Below are 20,683 nucleotides of genomic sequence, written 5' to 3'. Positions count from 1 at the left end.
TCTCATGGGGAGGTCTCTAAGGATCTTTTTCTCAACTCTGCTCCTGTCCACAGATTCATCAGCAGGTGAGTGAAGCCACACAAGCAGGACTGTACAAACGTTCAGTTAGGGTCATGGCTGGATCCCAGAGCGACACATACTTATTGAGTGCCTACTGTGTACCAGGCACTGCTCGTGGCAGTCGAAAATTACTGGTGAGCAAAAGTTAAGATTACTGCCCTTGAAAGATTTTTGATCTAGAAGAGGGGAATTACCAGTCATAATAAGTAAGTGCACTACGCAGCATGTTAAAAAAAATAAGTATCTGGAAGCAGCGCTTTCCCTTAAGGGGTCAGTTGGAAGTCGGTGCTGCAAGGGTGGGCAGAGGAGGGCTACTGATCATAGTGTCAAGCAGGGTAGTCGGGATAGGTCGCATTGAGAAGGTTACATTCAAAAACAACAACTACAAAAAATCTCTCCTCAAAAAAGATGAGGAATGATTCATGTAGATAACTAAGAGAGGAGCTGCCAGGCAGAGGAAGGGGCTGCATACAGTGGGGCATGACCCCGCTGGGAGCTGCAGGAAGGCAGCAGGATAGCTGCAACAGAGCAGGTGAAGAGGAACACAGAAACGACATGGTAGGGGGCAACGCGGCGATCCTGTTCCAGAAAGCAGGGAGGGATGGCAATAGAAGACGTCTGTGATCCTGCCACACTGAACTCATTCTGGAGCACATACTTCTATAGGCACAGAGGGAGCAGTCTGACCACACTGTCATCCCTGGAATCCAAACCTGTGCTGGTATCTTGGTCTGGATCTGACTTAGAGGACCAGCCCAGACCCAGGGCAGTGTGTCCCAAATCTCTGACCTTCCAAGGTAGTGCAGAAGCATTAGTGAGACATGTTCTCCAGCATGAGCAGTAGCTGCCACCTCACTGTCAGAGTCCTTGCAAGTGGAACAATGACTAGTGACTAGCAGACGCTGGCAGCCACCATGGTGACTCCACTACTTCACTCTCCCCACCCCCCGCACATAATGACTCCTGCTATCGGGGCAGAAAACACTATTTTATTTGATTACTGGTGCAACACTCAAGGTAAAAGCAAGTAAGAAAACATGAGGTGCAGTTCCTGGGGAGCTGTGGGATTAAAAGTTCAATTTCATGGCATCTTACAAATGGGAAGATTGCATTACAAATTTATTTGCATTTTGAGTCTCTAGGGGATAAGGAGCTACAAAGCTGACCTAACCATTCATTATTTGTCGACCTCTAATTGTCCTCTTTAAATGAAAAGATGTTAATGAAGTAAAATAAAATATCATGTAGCCTTCTCTCTCTTGGGGTCTTTGAAGACAGATTCCCTTCTCTCCCTCAGTAATAGACACACTGGGCTTTCCTTCCTGACCATCCTCTTACATCCCTAAGTGCCTAAGTGTTGCAGTTAGGGTACTGTACAACAGTGCAAGGGCAGAGTCTAGCCCGGGAGATTTCTGGTGCCCAATATGTGTCTCCCTTCCTCAACCCCAACTTCCTGCAATCACCTGGCTCCTAGAGGGAAAAATGGCTCAGCTTGCAGGGAAGGTGGTGTTTGTCCAGATCCACCCATTCAATCTTACACCCTGGAAGGCCAGCTCCTCTGACCTGCCTCCTCTCAGCAGCGCTGGGTAGGACTCCCTACTGGGCACTCTGAATCCACTGGGAACCTCCCCTTCTCAACCCTAGGGAGGGCCCTTCTGTCTTCCCTAAATGCTCAGTGTCTTTGGGAGGGTTCTAGACGTATATCCTCGTGTTGGTCTTGTACTGAGCTTAACACCATCAAAGGCCCCCCTGAAAACTGCTCTCTTGATATTTGTATCATCGATTCACTTTGGAGACTGAAAATGAAGTGTAAGCAAACTGAATGCTCTTGGCAGACACATACATATAGAAACGAGAGCTTTAATGGTCAAGCTGTGCAGAGGCTGATGAGGAGCATTAGACATGGAAGGCTGCTGGGGCAGTCAGAATCCTGGCACTGATCACACTGCCCAGGGGACCAGCAGATGAGGATTTAGAACAACACTGTGGATAAGTGTCCTTGGGAAAAACAGCTGGCAGTCGGTACCAGCTGGGTGTTGAGGTGCTGCTGTTCTCATACCCCAAACAGTGCCGTGCCCCACCTGCAGGATGTCACCCCAACTCTTAGATAGGAAGTCCTCAAGAGGTAGCATGAACTCCCTGTGAGTCGAGGCTTGCCAGGATCCGAGGCCTCCTTCTGTAGGCAGCCCTTGTGGACCTGTCTTCCTTGGTTTGGATTCTGTTGTAAGTTCCTGGTCAGCCCTCCACAGATCCTTCCCGGGACTAGATGCTATCCTGAGCCCTGTGCTTAGCTCTCTCTTGGGCTGCCTGCCCCTGGGTGGCTCCTGAGCCCCACAAATCTCTAAATACTTTCCTTTATTCTGTCCTTCTTCTGCCCCAGGATGGGGCAGGCTGTGCTCCCTAGCTGAGTTCCACTGGAATGCAGGCTTCTCTGGCCATTCTGGACCTCCTGTGGCTGTTACACAGATGGCCATGGGCATGGTACCTATCGTGCCCCAGGTCCCAGCATGTTTCTCTTGGTACTCTCCATCTGCAGAATGAGCCAAGCCATGGGCCTCCCTCTTTGCTGCACAGTGAAAAAGTGTGTGCTCTGGGTGCGAATGCACTTGGATTCAAATCCTTGTTTTCCTACCTACTAACCAAGACACTGTGAATGGCCACTTACTTAGTTTGATTTGCTCTTATCATCTGTAATGTGGAGATAGAATCTAGGGAGTTATGGTGAGAACTAATTGGGAGCATGGAGATTAGACACTTTGGGACCAGACACATAGACGCTGCTCCATAAATGCTATTCAATAGGGTTATTATCACTATTATATAACTGATTTATTACATTTGAAATTTTCTCCATCTGACATTCTCCAACATTTAACAGTTTTTAGTCCTCTTCCTTATCTTTGCAAAGTTTGAAATCAGATGATGTCAGATCACTTCCAAGAAGTATGGGTCACTCTTCTTTCTCTAGCATTCAAAATTTTTCATGCTAAAATACTAGGCTTCTCTTTTTCAGTAGAAAGCCTGAAGCATCCCCCTTCAAAACTGCCTTGTATGCAGGGGCCTGAAACACAAGTGTGGGCATGCATGCATGTGTGGCTATCTACGCTACATATGTGCAAATGCCTCTTAATGTGTGTTATGTACACATATATGCACATGTTAAGTGTGAATACCTATATCAGTGGCCCTTCCTGAGCCAGCTTTCCCCTGGATGCTTACCTCCATGTTTTTGCAGAAGGTGGCATTGGTGCCGAACAGGATCTGGCACTGCTCATTGGCGCTGTAGTGCATGCCTGGCAGCTTGTGAGGGAGGCGCACTGCATGCTGGCTCCTGGGGTCTGTGACCAGCAAACAGGTACTGACTTTGGACCTGAAACAGCCAAGAGGTAAGCTGACTTGCAAATGTACTGTTCAGGTTTTTGATTTTTTGGTCTTTAAGAATGATGCACCTTCGGGCTGCGGTTGTGGCTCAGTGATAGAGTACTCGCCTAGCATGCATGAGGCACTGGGTTCGATCCTCAGCACCACATAAAAATAAAATGAAGATACTGTGTCCACCTAAAACTAAAATAAATAAATAAATATTTAAAAAAGAATGATGCACCTTCAAGTGATTTATGGGAGAAGGACCCAGCACTGGACATGTGGATTGTGCTTTGTTTGCTTTTTGTTCCCACATGACTGCATGTGGATTATCAAGAAACCGGCCACTCAGGAGGGGCCCAGGAGCAACACCCTTGAAGCAAAGGGTCTTTAATGGGGAGTTTGACAAAAAATGTTTTTGAAATAAATGACCATGATATTTTCTTAGAATATGGTTTTTGGACAAAAGTTACTATGAATAAAGAACAAGTGTAATTTAAATAAAATCAAAGTGCTTATTTCCAACTTCACAAATTCTCTTTCAAAGATCTGTGGGGACAAGGCAGCTGTCTCACCTGACTACACCTGCTGCTGCCACCAAAGGCTGGCCAATGGTACACTCTAAGGAGGACTTTAGGATTTCAATCAGAACAGAAATGCTTACTTACAATGAGAGGTATATTTCCAAAAAGGAAGCTTGATTAGAGGGTCAAAAATACTTTAATGCTTCCCGCCCCCTCCATTCCTAAAGCAAGGCAGATGGTATTAAAAGGAAAACCCAGTAACTTGCCAAAATTCTTGAAAATTGCATGCATGCCAGTACACATAGCTGAGGCTGGCCCATCTTCTCCAGACTAAGACATTACTTGTCACCAGTGGAGTCAGCACTGTGTATGTGAGCAAATGAAAACACACTCTCTGGTTGTACCAACTCTGTTGGGTACAACAAATAACATCACATAGCTATAAAATTTTACTAAAATTCTATGATAACACACACTCAGGGGAAGTAGACCATATTAAAACCAATGGGTTCATTTTTAAGCCTGCTTACCACTTAAGCAATTTCCCCATCAATAGGAAACATGAGAGAAGACCTAGACGATGCCTTTGCTGCTTTATCCCAGATTGCCTGAGTACTTTAATACCTTGGACTGTAAAGCTGCATATGTAGGTGAGATTCACTGACTCACCTCTGTTCTACAGATTAACATGACTAAGTAGAGAAGTACTCAGGGCACACACATCAATGCTATAAGCCAGCCTTGAGGGAGGTTGTATGTATGTGTGTATGTGCTGCAGTACTGGGGATTGAACCCAGGACCTCACTCATGCCAGATAAGTACACCACCACTGAGCTATACTCCCGTTCCAAGCCCCAAGGTTTCAACACTCTATGACCAGAACAGTCTGTGTGTACACTCAGTTTGACAAGGATCTGAAACTAGATGAGCAATTCTTCCACAGAAAATGTAAAAATGGAATGATGTAGACATCTTCTAGGAAGAAAGTAGCATTGAGATCAACACGTCCTGTCTCCACATGAGCAGGTGGTGAGCAAACCCACCCTGCAGCAAATTCACTCCCTACCAAGGGAGGCAGCCTCAGCACCCAGGGAGTGTTCAACACCGCATACAGTTCCCAAGGAGCACCTCTCAGGTGGTGTCCACTCATGGTCACAGGACTGCAAAGAAATGAAGTGGATTTTTAAGCCAGGGTCTCTATGTTGATATTGCCATCATTGAATAATTATTTAATGGTCACCTGCTGGGTGTCCAATGTCATACCAGATGCACACTTGGGAGGAAGCATTTGCCTGTTATAGGATATTGCACTGACCACCTCTTCAGGCTGAAAGGATTCTAATAATTTTGCATTTGGGGAGAATTTTCTATTGTACTAATGCTACAGAATGATTCAAGGGCTTACTTGAGGAAGTTTTCAAGGTCATCTCGACTGCAGGAGGACCAAGAGAGGTCACTGGGGTTCCGGCCTTTTACCCACTCGCCCGACATGATGTGGGACCGGCCAGCACAGGATGAGTGGTCATCGTCATGGTTCATCCCCAAGCTGTCCAAAGAGAAGGAGGAGGAGAGAGGAACACTATGTTACAGGTGTCTCATTTCCAGGTCCAGGTTCAAGCACACTATGTACACTTAAGTCTAAATACAAGTGATATAGGGTGATAGCTGCTCTCACAGAGATCACAGCAGGAGTTTACAGATAAATAAAGTGGTGATTAGCTCACAAAGTGAAAGAAAACTGATTGAACAAAGAGACAATATAAATAAATGAAAATCTTTAAATGAAGTGTGATAATTAACTGACATTATAGCTCTTAAACTCTCAACTCCTTTTTTATAATATTTATTTTTTAGTTGTAGTTGAAAACAATACCTTTATTTCACTTATTTATTTTTATGTGGTGCTGAGGATCGAACCCAGGGTTTTGCACATATGAGGCGAGCCCTCTACTGCTGAGCCACAAGCCCAGCCCTAAACTCTCAACTTCTGACGATCAGACTTCCTTACTCTAAATATTCCATTAGAGGTTCAAGTGTTTGGTATTTCTTGGAGATAAGTCACAGTGCTAAGGGCCAGTGGGAATCACCCAAGACACTCAGTTATCAAATGTCATGGGTTTGAGTTTTCAAGTTCATAAATAACTGTGGCTTTTTGGTTTTTCATATCTCTATACCTGGGTCTACCAAGATCAATCCCGTCACCTTCCATGCCCATCTGGACCGGAAAGACAGCAGAATGCGTGACTAGGCATGGATAGTGGGCCACAGGCTGTAATCTGAACGATGAGTCACCAGAGTTCATATACGTCCCATCACTGCGAGGGGCTGAGATGCAGTTTACTGCACCAGAGAGCACAGTTTGCTGACTCATGATGCCCAGAGGGGAGACCTCGTGTGTGTAAGGATGCCTATTCTTTGCCAACAATCCCAATGGAGGAAAAAAAAAATCATGCTTTGGTTCATGTAAAAAATATTAGCTACTTTTCAAGTGGCAGGTAATAGACCAGAAGAAGAAAGAATGGTGGACCAGCTGTCATTTATAGCGTCAAATCACAGCCAGCCTGTGAGAAGAGGTACTTATTAAAAAAAAAAAAAAAACTACTCAGCAGAATAATGAAAACCATCTCTGGTTAAATCCCAGCTGATCCTCCTATTGAGAGGTCAGGTGTCCCTCCACTTAAGGTAAAAAGAAGAGCCAAGAAATAATTAGATAATTCTGGCCAATAAAAATAATTTAGACATTTCCAGTAATTGCTTTGCTGAATAAAGAGGGTCCTATTTCTCAATGCAATTTCTCACTTTTTGTCTTTTTTTTTTTTGGTGGACAACAGAAAATGATGATTTATATGGAATACATGGGAAAACAATTTTCTTTCAGTTTTAAAAAGAATTCTGTTAGAAATAAAAAGTTATTTAAAAGATATTCATTCTTTGCGCCTTAAATACATTCTTTTTTACTTTTACTCTCAGTATATTTCTTTTATTTTGAGGTTTACTTTTAAAAACTTTATGTGGTAAGAACACTAAATATGATATCTATCCTATTAAGGGTTTAAGCATACAATGCAGTATTGTTCACTGTAGTTTTAATGCACAGCAGCAGCTCTCTTGACCTATTTATCTTGCTTAGCTGAAACTTGATGCCCACTCATCCATCCCCTCTCCACTGCCCTCTCCTCAGCCCTTGGCAACCACCATTCATTCTATTCTTCAATTCCATGAATCTGACTATTTTAGATATCACATGTAAGTGAAATCAACAAGTCTTGTTCTTCCCATGATTGTTTCACTTCACTTACCGTATTGTAAAAAGTCAACCTCCAAAATACATAAGGAACTCCTATAAGCCAGTAGCAGGAAAAAATAATAACCTGATTTTAAAATGGGTTAAAGACTTGACTTAACCATTTCTCCAAAGATAACATACAAATGACCATCAGGTACATGAAAGGATGCTCAATGTCATTAATCAACAGGGAAATGCAAGTCAAAACCCTAATGAGATATCGCTTCATACCTTTATGATGTTTGTCATCAAAAAAACAAAGACAAGTACATGTAATGATGTGGAGAGATTGGCATGCCTGATCACTGATGGTTGGAATGCCTAATGGTGTAGTGTAACTTCTATGGAGAAAAAGTACCAAGGGTCCTCAAAAAAATTACAACAGAACTACTGCATGATCCAGCAATTTCACTTCTGGATATTTAATCAAAAGAAGTGAAAGCAGGATCAAAGATATATTAGCCAAGATGTGGAAACAATCTAAATGTCTATTGATGGATGCATGGATAAATGTGTTACATTCGTATAATAGAATATTATACAGTCTTTAAAAGGAAAAATTCTTCCATATGTAACAGCATGGATGAGCTTTGAAAACACTATGTTAAATGAAGTCAGATTTTTAGTTTCTTTCTGCCTGCTATGTATGTATGTGTACACATGTATGTATATGTATATGTATGCATGTGTATTTATCTCATATTAAGTTTTGAGGGAAGTGAATGTTTTTTAAAGTACATTTAGGTTATACAAGAATGACTTACCTTAGATGTAATGTATGGTTTGATTTGATATCAGTAAATAAAACTAGTGATGATGTTTTCAAACAGGTAGACTTAAAATTTTTGATGGATTTTAATGAAGTCTGCAAACTGTGTAGAAGTTATGAGATAGGAATTTAAGGATATGGAGAGAACACTGAGTCTCAAAAGAGAAATGCCCATAAACTGTTGGAACACAGAGCAAATAACTCATGAGCAATCTAGCCCATGACCTTGTACCCAAGTCCTTGCCTGCAGCTTGCTGACCGGCTGATGAAAAAGCAACGACACTGCAGGACAACCCCAAGGCAGCTGGAGGAACCACTGCTGTAGGGAGCATATGCATAAAGACGGTGGTGACCAATAAATGACCCTATCATTAAAATAGCAAGATGCATCCTCCTGGATGGAGATTTAAAATGCTAATGAGACATGTGATGGAGGAAGTAGCATAATTAGAACATTCCAAGGCAATGCACAAGGAAAACTGGTACAAAACTGCATAACCCTGCCCTGACTCCACCTCCAGCATAGCCCCCTTGCTGCTGGCCCTCCATAAATGCTAAAACTCCAGATCGAGATGGGGTGACTGACGCTCTTGAGACTTCCCACACTCCCACTCCCAAGTGAGTACTTTCCCTTTATAAAAGTTTCTTGCTCATCTGGTACTTGTACCTGGCACAACCTTAAATTATTTTTTGCACTTTTCTGTGATGTGGTCAAGAACCTAGAAAGTCTGAGTGGAGGTCTCCTCTGCTCCTGGAGACCTCCGTGGATCCCCATATGGTGATAATTATAGAAATATCTCATGAGAAAAATGGCTTCAGCCTTTATAATGTGGGGTAACTACTGCACATGGAATGGGTTAAACTGCTCTGTCTCCATCCAGCTTTGGCAGGGCAGTCCTTACTCAGAAAGAAGGAATGTTCCTTCCAATGGACAGACCCCAGAGTCCTCACCTGAATCCCAGACCAGAGACCCTATTTTGAACATGACCTTGCCCATGAAGGAAATGAAGCAAGTAAGTTCTATGTATAACAATGTCATGAAACACTAAGGGAACAGCCCAAGATAAAGAAATCTTTTGTCTCTTAAGGAAGATTAATGATTTCCCCAAAGCCTAAAGTTCTGGGATTCTGAGCTGGGTCCTTGGGTAAATTATCTGGGAACTTACACAGCAGTTCCACTGGCCTTCCCCCACCCCTCCCCAGTCCTCCATCACAGAAACCCTTTCTTCCAAAACAGACCCAAATAAAGAAGGCCTCACGAGTTGTAGCTTGAAGAACATGTCAACTGTTACCAAATTTGCACGTTCCCCAACTAGGCGCAAGTCAATCTTATTTTCAGAAATGGTTAAACCCCTTAGTGGATCCCAATTCTACCTACAGGAATTCCCTCAAACCTCTTTCCCACCTTTCCAAACCTGGTCCACAATCTATGGAGAATCAATACACCATTTAATTATTCTATCTTTGCACTTTGAAAAACCACCTTCCATCTTCCCTAGGCAGGATCTTCTGAACCAGACAGGTTCCCCCCTGCCCCTCCCAACAAGGATATTTTGGAAAATGGCAGCCCAAGGAGATCCAAGCCCTGGGAGGATAGTCTCACCATGGGCATAGGGATGTTAGGCTTGAAACCACATCCAAGTTTTCTCTGATTTTCAGATTGGTTATAAAATAGAAAAGCCTCCTCTCTCCACACTTCTGGACTCTCCTGGCCAGAGGCCCTGGTCTCTTAGGAGATTCGCAGGATGGTTACAAAAGTGCTCAGAAAAGTTGAATGTGCAGTCAGCGATTCTGCATCCACCAGCAGCACGTCCCTCTTCCAGCCTTCAGAAGAGGACTTCCCTGAAGAATGTTCCAGCCATCAATAGTGGGATTCTTGGCTTTCCAGAGCCTGTCTCTAATATAGATCACGCCTGATCTATTTTAAAAATGTTAAAATGCTAACAAAGTGCCTCATAAATTTACAGTTTGATGAACTAACACTGGGCTGGGAGTCTTGATACTTGAGGTTTATATAAACTACTGCTTAGGTTATTTTTAGTTTAAACTAAAGATTACCTGACAGAAAATTCCATGTTATTTTAGGTTTATGTCCCAGGGCATCTATTATTTCTGGCAATGATATATTTAACAAAAACGTGTAGCATTAAGTATGCACAGTAATTTTAACTCTAAATGTCTGTGGGATTGAGGGCACAGGTGGGCCTGGTGTCACATGTATCAGACATAATAATAACTTAATGGCCTTGAGTTTATTTTATCTTAAAACAAAATAACATGCTACTTCTGTATTTGCTTCTGGAAATCCCTAGTGAACCCTGGAGGGAGTTCTGAAAGTATTACACTGTTCCACCCCTTCTGTCTACCTCAAAGGCTCTTCCTTCACTCATGGTTACAGTGTGTGGAGAACAGACATCAAATGCATGGTCGTTCAGAACTCCTCCATGACTTCAGGATGAAATCTGATAAACCTCAGAGTCGCCTTTCCCCTCAAAACATCTTCTAGCAATAGGGCCAGTCCTCATCCAGGGGTTCTACATGTTTAGAGTCACCCAACCATGGATAGAAAATATTTGTAAAAAAAATTAGAAAACTACATCTGAATACATACAGACTGCTTTCTTGTCGTTATTCCCTAAACAATACAACATAACAACTACTCACATAGCCACTGCGTGGAATTCCATATCATAAACCCCCTAGAGGTGATTTTAGGTGTTGTGAAGGATGCACGTAGGTTCTATGCATACACTACAGCATTTTATTTAAGGGACTTCAGTATCTGTGCATTTTGGTATCCAAGGAGAGTCCTGGAACCAATTCCCCACAGATACCAAGTGACAAACTGTATTAATTTAGAAGAAATGCTCTAGATAAGTTGGTCTTATATCAGATTCTTCCCCTGCTGTACCCATAAAGAAACACTAACCCTCCAAAAAAAGATAGAATGATTATTTTTAACCATCAATATGCTTTAACCAGATGAGATTAATTTCAATTCCACCTAGACTTGGCAATTTCAAGTCCTTAGAATCTTATTTAATAATCTTCCCACTAACAAATAGTACCAACAGCTAGATTTCTCAGGGAAGGTTTGTCTCAGCCAATGGGGAATGGCTTGGCTTCTGGCCCTCATTAATTTAATTAGTAGTTAAAAATAAGGGCATGGTAAAAATTTAAAGGATACCAAGGGTATACGATGAAATCGACCTGCTCACCACGCCTCCAGCTTCCTAGGCTCCTGCTGCCTCCTCAGAGGGAACTGCTGAGATCAATTCTTCTAGGGGCAGCTTTTTTAATGGGCATTGGAAACCAGCCCCCAGCATTTCCTCTCCCCTTCAAAGGCCAGTGCAGAGGAGGGGATTAGCTGACCTACAGGAGGGGTTGCAGCTAAGAGGGAATCTGCTGCTTCCCAAAGTTCAAAGACCTCTCAGGGACATCAAAGGGCACAGGATGCTCCAGGCAGTAGAAATTCTAAGGACAGGCTGCTTCCTGCACCTAATGACCATTACCCCCTTCCTTTCCTAAAGCCACACACAAGGAGGGGCTTTATGGTCTAGTTATTTGGTCTCTGCTTTTTCCCTCCTGTCAGAGGGCTAGGGAAGGGATAGGGTTGGGAGTGTGTACTTCTCCACCCCCACTCCAGGACTGAGATGCACATCAGAGGGCAGAGAGTGACCCCACCCCTGCCAAATCCCTCAATACCCCAGGAGCCAGGGCTTTTGCTCATGCCTTTTGTCCATCTGGAACTCCTGTCTACTCAGAGGTCCAGTTTTCATGTCTCTTCCTTCCTGCAGTGGCCCTTGATGCTTGAGAGGGATCCCTCCAGATTGAACTCCTGACCACCAGAAGTCCCTCTTGAGGCCTCTCAGAGCCAATATGAAAGTGGGATTTATCATTCTTCACACCTCAGAAGTCCAGAAACTCCTCAAAGCAGACCCAGTGATAACCACACTGAAGGGGCTGATGAGTGTGTGGAAATTGATGGAACCCATAGACCAAACAAAACCAAAACACTTTGACCATGTCTAACAACTTCCCTTAAAAGGTTTTTCTCCCATGGAATGATGGTCTGTGCCCATGTTCCTGAAGTGGCTGGCTGCGCCCGAGAGCACCACCTCAGCATGGAATCCTGGTAAGCCCCCTCCCCTGAGTACATAATAAGCCAGAAGCAAGCAGCCACATCTTCCAGCAGAATCAGAGTTCTAATGGGGACTTTAGCATTCCTTCAAGGCTCTGAGGCAACTTATGTCCTAATACAACACAAAATGAGGGAGTCAGGACAGAATTTCAAAGGCAAATAGTAGAATATTAAGAACAAGAGGAACCTACCTCTGTTTCTATAATGCGTTAGTTTTTCAAAAGTGGATACACAATGGAATCTCCTAGAAGATTTTAGAAAGCACTGGTGACTATTTTCTAGCACCAGAGGATCTGATTTCATTGGCAGGAAGCATGACTTAGGTATCATAATTTTAAGAGCTCCCAGGTGATTGTAACATCCACCAAAGTTTGAGAACCACTACTACAGCACGGATTGGTGGTGTTCAAACTTCAATGCACACTAGAAACCCCCGGGTGTGAAAATTTAGATTGCTGGCCCCACCCCAGTTTCTGATTCAGGCATTGCACATGGTATATGAGCAGGAGGAATGAAGATTCCTACTTCTATTACGTTCCCAATTAATGCTGAAGCTGCTGGTGAGGTTGTTGTAGTTTCGAACTGGAATGTCCCCCCCAAAGGCCCATAAGTTACATAAAGGATTGGCCCCCAGCTAGGGGATATTGAGAGGTTGAAGATACTCTTAGAAGTGGGACCTAGTAGGAGTTCTTCTGGTCACTGGAGGTGTGCCCATGAAGGGGAAAGAGTAGCCCAGCTCTTCTCCTCACTTCCCAGCCAGGAGGTGAGCAGCTTGCTCTATCACATGCTCCTGCCAGGATGGGCTGCTTCACCACAGGACCAAAAGAATGGGGCCAAGCAACCATGAACTAGACTCTGAAACCATGAGCCAAAATAGACCTTTCCTCCCTTTAAGTTGATTATTTCAGATATTAGTTACAGTCACACAAAGTTGACCAACACCGCAGCCAAGCAGACCTCAAGAACCATGACTGATAAGGAATTCTTCATACTAGTAAGCACCCCTAATAGGTTATCAGCCCTTGTTGATCAGGTAAGAATCACCTGGAAAGCTTGGAGGTATCGGCCCACTTGCCAAAGCTACAAATACCTGCGGCGTACTCTAGATCAGGATCTGCGAGGAGGGGCTCCCAGGTGTGCTAGTGTACCACTGGGGCCAAGAATGTCTCCTCTAGAAACAGGCTGCCTATGAATAGCCCAGGTAGAGCCAGCACCATCACTCTTTCCTCTTCTGAGCTGAGACCTGCCTTTGTGCAGCTTCCAGACACAGATTCCAGCCTGCCATCTTAGCAACCACTGATCAACCCCTCTTGGTGATGCAACAGAGTTCAAATATTTGAGGTCTTTCTCATGTCCCCATTTGATCTCTCCTTTTTGCCCACAAAGTCCAAAGCGAAGTACAAGTTGATAGCCAATGACAAGAATTCTCACCGAGATTTTAGCCAAACAACACAAGATTTATAACAACCACTTCTTGTTTAGTCAAAGTCAAAATTCAGACTGTTATTTCTGCCCAGATTGTCAGATTTCTGGATGAGACCAGGGAGGACATTAGTGTTGGCAGTTTCTGGATGCACTCAAAATACAAGGCCCAAATACTGCCCATGTAGTCCAGCCTGATGGTAAATAGTTTAAGGAGCAGAAAAAGTTCAGGAACTATAATAACACTACAGCTATATTATTAAATATAGTCGGGTGCTGCTTAACAACGGGGACCCATTCTGAGAGACGCATCATTAGGCAGAATCGTAACACATCCTGTTACACGTCTGCTGCTGTGAGAACATCATAGAGTGTACTTACACAAGCTAAGACGGCTGCACATCACCAGGCCATATAATTTTACGGGACCACTGTCACATATATGGTCCAAATTGACCACTGACTGACTGAAAAGTCTCCATGCAGCGTATGGCCACACTAGCTTATGTGACTCTTTCTCAAGTATCCTGGGTATTATACAGACAAACTGTTTTTCTAACAAAAGGCTTTCTTTTTAAAATTTCCATGCAGTTGAGTCTTTGGGGGCTTTGTTACTGGTATTTCTTTCATTCTCTCACTCTCTTTTTTTCTTTTTCGAAGCTGTTCTTAAGCAATACTTTTTATCTTTAAAAAAAATCTTCACTTCCCCTAGTATAAATTACAGCTTCTTGCAGTAATCACTACTGCTTAACTGGCATTCAATTTACAGGATAAAAATATATTCTTTTGGCCCACTTAATGATTGTGTACACAACTTGTCCTCAAACCCTCTCTGGATTTTGGCTCAAAGCAACTATCATGTTCCGAGGATGGAATGTGGTTTCAAGTAATGCCAAGTCTTGCATAAGCGATAATTGATATTTTTGCTAGCGGCAACTTTGTAGTTGATAACGGGTTATTAAAACAGGAAAAGAGGCCCTGCCCACAAAATCTCATCTGAGATGTAAAAGGTGTTGCAGACAAAAAGCCTCCTGGTGTCAAGAAAGGGTGGTTCCAGCAGGTCCCATATCTTTCAGAATGTGTGGCCCCAGGGAAAAGGCAGCAAAGATGCCTACAAGTTCCAGCATCTGCCCACCTGCCAAAGCCCTCTTGCATTCCAGCCACAGGCATCCCAGCCCTAGAACAACTCGATTGCACCTTCACAGTGAAACAGGAATCAGAAGTAGTTCTTTCAAAAAGAACTTTGACATTGGCCTTTATTTAAATGTCTGATTTCAACTTTTGCTGACAGAATAGATTAGAAACAAAGTTGGCAACCCTGATATAGTAGAGACTAATTGATCCTGACCAGAGCTGTCCAAGAAACAGCATTCTATCCTTACCTTTGGCCACCCCTTTCCCAAATAAAAGGCCAAAAGACTTTCCTTCTATTCCAACTAGGATGTGAGTGAGATTTTGCTGAATTTAATGCAGCAGAGGGATCATGCATCTACAAGTACCATAGTTCCCTCTTGTTGCATCTTGAGTTCTTCAGGAGAATCCTAATTCTTCAGGAAAATAAAACCAACATTTCAACCCTCAATGAATAAAGAGAAACAGACACAGAACAGCAACTGTCTTGTAAGGGATGGTGAGGGAATGTGTGTAGGATAGCATGGAGACTTTAACCTTGAGGATAAATTCATGTGGCCTTGTCACCTCTATCACATCAGCACCAATTCTGGCTTCAGCGTGACAGTTTTGTCTACGTGAATGGTGCCCCCAGAGCATGCAATGTGCCAGCCCTGCTTATTGCTTGGCAAGACTTCCAATGCTTTCCTTTTATTTCTTGACCCTCCATTTCCATTGTACATTCATTCTCTGCAGTGTCACAGGAATATAAACACTTATTTTTGGCTCTTCTTTTTAATGGCACAAGAAATTATGAACTGGATTAACCCAGCAGCCCAAACAAGATAAAAGAACCCCTAGACTGGGTCCTGTCTTGTGATCTGTCTTCCAAACCACGTTGCTGAGGCCACGTGACCAAAGTCAACTGATCCATGTGTGTGTGGATCTTCTCTGCTTCTACATTGAAATTTCTTCCTGAGTCAAGCCAAGTCCTCATTGGGTTTTCTGTTGCTATTACAGAACACTTGAAACTGGCTAATTTGTAAAGAATGGAGATTTATTTTGGCTCTCAGTTCTGGATGTCAGGAAATCTGAGATACACTGGCTATATCTTGTGGGCTTCTGGTGAGGGAAAATGAAAGGAAATAGGCACACGCAGAATAGAGAAAGGAGGCCAAATATGGTGTTTCTGTGATAAAGGCACTCATCTATTCACTAATCTATTCCACCTCTCACTGGGCCCCACCCCTCCAATATGAACTCACTGATGAATTGAGTCTCAACAGGAGTTTTGGTAGGGGCAAACCATTTTCAAACCACAGCATCCAGTGCTCAGTAGCATGTCTCATGCACTGGAATTTTCTGTGAGCTACATCGATTGCTGGTCAAGTCCTGGGGACCTATGGGTCACATTATTCTCCATCTTCCCTGCTCCATATACCCTGGTTCCGAATGGTACCATAACTATGGCACATGAGTCCAAACTAGAAATGACCATCTCCAGATGGGAGGACAAGAAGTGTGAAACCTCAAAGACCAAAACCAGGAAAGGCACGTCAACTCATTCCACCCCACTGCTGAGAAAAGAGAGCACTCCTTAGACACACCTGCAGCAACACCTGCCCCCTCCACTCTCCCTTCAAGTGGCTTTCTCTTTGATTATAGGTAAGGTCAAGGAAATCTGGGTAACAAAATAGAACCCATGACAACTTGGGCTCTTTTCCAAAAGAAAATGAGTGTCACTGTATGAGGATGAGTCAGATCTGCATTGTCTACATGTCCAGACTCATCAGTCAGAGACCAACTGATCCCTAATGGGGAAGAGCCCTAATGATGGCATTGAATCAAGAACAGTGATTACTACTGATGGTGAAATGTGGTGATGGACACAAAGTGCTTCAAACGGTGTGCAACACAGAGGAATGGCTCTGTTGGTGCTATTGTCTTGAGGAGGAGGGGAAGGATGATCATGAAAACCGCTCACAATAGTGAGCACAGGGTCTTAAACTTGGCTGCGTTCTCAAATAACCTAATGAGCTTTTCTAGAAACACAAGATGCCTAAATTCTACCCATAGAGATTGTGATTTAATGAATGTGAGGCCTGGACATCTGGATTTTTAAACGTCCCCCAAAGCATTGTCTCTTTCCTCTTTTAACTTTTGGAATAATTATAGATTCACTAGAAGTTGAAAAGAAAAATACAGGTAGGTTCTGTACTGTCTTCTTCATCCTTTGGATATTGAACCAGTCTTGCATGTGTGAAATAAATCCTACCTGATCATAGTTTAGTAATTTTCATATCTACCTACCTAGATAGATATGTAGATACATATAAATTATTGTATTCAGTTTGCTAAAATTTTGTTGAGGAACTTTCCCGAAACATTGGTCTACAATTTTCTTGTGTTCTATCTTGTGGTATCAGACGAATATTGGCCTCATAAAATTAATTGGAAAATGCTACTTTCATTCCTATTTTCCAGAAGAGATTATAAAAAAATTGATGTTAATTCTTCTTTGGATGTTTGGTAAAATTCTTCAGTGAAACCATGTTGGCTTGGAGATTTGAGGGGAGCTCTTATTTCAGGCTTTTCAAGTTTTAGTCTAAGTTTTTAAATATTTTAAACTGACACATTAAATACATAAAAACTGTACATACTCATGAGGTACTGTGTGATGGTTCAATACATGTTTATGTTGTGTAATGGTTAATGCACTTATCTCCTCAAAAGATAAGCTCAACTTCTTTAATAGACACAGGTCTATTTAGGTCATCTATGTCACCATGCTGAGTTTTATTAATTTGTAGTTTTCAAGTAATTCATCCATTTCTTCTTAGTTGTTCAGTTTATGAACATAGTTACTGTTCTTTATTATCCTTTGGGGGGTGTAGGATCTATGATGCCCCTTTTTGTTATTGATATTAAGGATGATTCTTCTCTCTTAATCTTCATCAATCTTATTGGAGGTTAATAATTTTTTATAGAACCATCGTCTTTCATTAATTTTCTCCATTGTTTTCCTGCTTTTTCATTTATCTCTTGCTCTTACCTTTACTACTGCTTGCTTTGGGTTTATTTGCTCTTCTTTTTCTACTTTCTTGAGGTAGTAATTTAGATTTGCAACCTTTCCTCCTTAAACTTCTCTCTTAGCACTGTCTTTAGCCGAATTCCACAAATTTTGATGAGTTGTACTTTCGTTTTCATTCAGTGCTATGTACTTTTTATTTCATTGAAATTTATTTGATCCATGGATTATTCAGAAGTGCGCTGTTTAATTTCCAAGTCTTTGGAGATTTTCCTATTGCCCTTCTGTTATCGATTTATAGTTTGATTCTGTTATGGGCCAGAGACAATACTCTTGTCAGATCTCAATTCTTTTAAACTTGTTAAGATCTTTGGCCGAGAATATGGTATGTCTTGTTCCCATGGGAGCTTGAATAGAATATATATTTTGCTGTTGATGGATGGAATGTTCTGTAAATGTTAACTAGATCCTGTCGGTTGATAGGATGTGAACAACACTTTCTGATTTTCTGCCTAATACTTTTATCAAGTGCTGAGAGGGATGTGTTGAAATCTCCAGGTATAGGCTGTGAATTTATCTATTTCTCCCTTCAACTCAGTTTTGGTTTCATGAATTCTGAATCTCTATAGTTTGGTACATGCTCATTTAGGGTTCCTTAATTGGTTAGTGGGTTGACATTTTTTATCATTATGTAATGTTCCTTTTCACCTCTAGTAATTATCTTTCCTCTGAAGTCTACCTTTTCACATTGCCATTCTTGCTTTTTAAAATTTTATGTTTTCATCATATATATTCCCACCTTTTCCTTTTAACCTGTGTCATTATGCTATAGGTGACTTTCCCATAGATAGCAGATAGTTGAGTCATGCTTTTGAACCCATTCTGCCTGTGATTGTCTTGCAATTGGAGTATATTTCAGATGATTTAGAGTAATTACTAATATCTTCAGAGTTAGATTTGCCATTTTACTATTTGTTTCCTATTTTTCTTTTTTTATTCCTTTCTCTTGGGTTAATTGAATGTTATTTATAGTACCCCTTTATGTTTTATAGAATATCACTTTGCACAACTGTCTCAGTTGTTGTTCTAGGTGTTACCATATACATATATAACTTATCACAGACAACTAGTATTGACATTTTACCACTTTGAATACAATATTAAAATACTCTATTTAGATTCTTTTACCTCCTTAACTCTTAAAATTGTCTGAAGTATTTTTTTTCTACAGACATTCTATGTTTCAACTGTTGCTTCAATAGAATATAATTTAAAGACCTAATTAGGTGAACAGTCTATTAATATGAAGTTATACATTTACCACTTTTGTTACTGTTATTTCCTTTTTGAAGGTCTCAGGCTCCTTCTGTCAATCATTTTCTTTGGAGAGCTTCCTTCGGCCATTCTTTAAGTATTTGTCTATTAGCCATAAATTCTATTAGATTTTTCCTTTTCTGAGAATGTCTTTCATGACCTCTTTATTCTTAAGAGACAGTTTTTCTGGACATAAAATTAGAAATTGAACCAGGCATGGCAGCACACACCTGTAATCCCAGCTACTCAGGAGGCAAAGCCGAAGAAAATAGTTTCTAGGCCAGCCTCAGCAACCGAACAAGACCCTGTTTCAAAATAAATAGACTTGCCTAGCATGTGAGCAGCCCTGGGCTAGACGCCTAGCACTGCAGCAGGAAGGAAAAACCATGGTTTCAGATAAGAAATGCATAGCACAACACTATTTCTTTCTGTTTTTAGGATTTTTTCTTTGTTCTTTAATTTTAAGGAGTTTAATATTCATGTCTGGGTGTGAACTTTTTTAAGGGTATATTCTATTTATGGTTCATCTGTCTTAAATCTGTAAATTTACGTATTTCACTAAAAAGATAGGAAGTTTTCAGCCATTGATTCTTTCAATATTTTTTAGTGATTTGTCATTCTTTCTCCTCTGCTTCTGGATTCATAATATAAATTTCAATCAGCCCACAGATATCTCAATCTCTTTTATTTTTTTTTCAGTATATTTTCTGTTATTACTGAGAAAACTATACTGCTATGTCTTTAAGTTCACTGATTCTATTCCCTTTATTACTAAGTCCATCCAATAAGGGTATTTATTGTGGTGGTTGTTATAGTTTTCTTCAGTTCTATAATTTCCACTTAGTTCTGTATACTTCAATTTCCTTGCCGAGATTTTTCTGTTTTTGTTTCAAGAAAATTTGTAATTAATTATTGTGCACACTTTCGTGGCTTAAAATCATTGTCATCTAATTCCTGTATCTGTCATTGGTGTCCAGATAACTGACTTTCTTAAATTATTACTTTCCTGGACCTGGTATGACAAATGATTTTCATCCATATACTGCATTACTTTGGTTATTATTGTAGGCGACACTTGATACTATTTATTTTTTAAATATTTAATCGATTTTATTTTTTAAATACATGACAGTGGAAATGCATTACAATTCTTATTACATATATAAAGCACAATTTTTCATATCTGTTTGCATATAAAGTATGTTGACACAAATTCGTGTCTTCATACATGTACTTTGGATAAAGATGTCCATCACATTCCATCATCATTTCTAACCCCTTGCCCACTTCCTTTCCCTCCACCCCTCTGCCCTATCTAGAGTTTATCTATTCCTCTATGCTCCCCCTCCCTACCCCATTAAGGATCAGTCACTTTATATCAGAGAAAACATTCTGCATTTGTTTTGGGGGGATAGGCTAACTTTACTTAGCATTATTTTCTCCAATTCCATCCATTTACCTGCAAATGCCATGATTTTATTCTCTTTTGCTGAGTAATATTCCATTGTGTATATATGCCACATTTTTGTAATCCATTCATCTACTAAGGGGCATTTAGGTTGGTTCCACAGTTTAGCTATTGTGAATTGTGCTACAATAAACATTGATGTGGCTTTTTCTCTGTAGTATGCTGTTCTTAAGTCCTTTGGGTATAGTCTGAGGAGAG

At 41.3% G+C, this 20,683-nt stretch overlaps 1 protein-coding gene across 2 annotated transcripts in view; it reads right to left on the bottom strand.

The window, feature by feature from the left end:
• The window catches only part of Adamts17 (ADAM metallopeptidase with thrombospondin type 1 motif 17), a 345,945-nt gene that overhangs the window by 155,987 nt on the left and 169,275 nt on the right, over positions 1–20,683 (bottom strand). For both annotated transcript variants that reach the window (XM_046436056.2, XM_046436066.2), the window contains exons 9-10: positions 5,353–5,493; positions 3,280–3,430 (exon numbers count right to left, since the gene is read on the bottom strand). In XM_046436056.2, the coding sequence (XP_046292012.1) occupies positions 3,280–3,430; positions 5,353–5,493 (292 nt within the window). The remainder of the gene's footprint in view (positions 1–3,279; positions 3,431–5,352; positions 5,494–20,683) is intronic.

Source organism: Marmota monax, unplaced genomic scaffold, assembly GCF_021218885.2.
Source record: "Marmota monax isolate L192 unplaced genomic scaffold, Marmota_monax_Labrador192_F-V1.1 WCK01_AAM20220418_F8-fsc00005, whole genome shotgun sequence".
Taxonomy (NCBI): domain Eukaryota; kingdom Metazoa; phylum Chordata; class Mammalia; order Rodentia; family Sciuridae; genus Marmota; species Marmota monax.
This window is presented reverse-complemented; position numbering and strand designations above follow the sequence as displayed.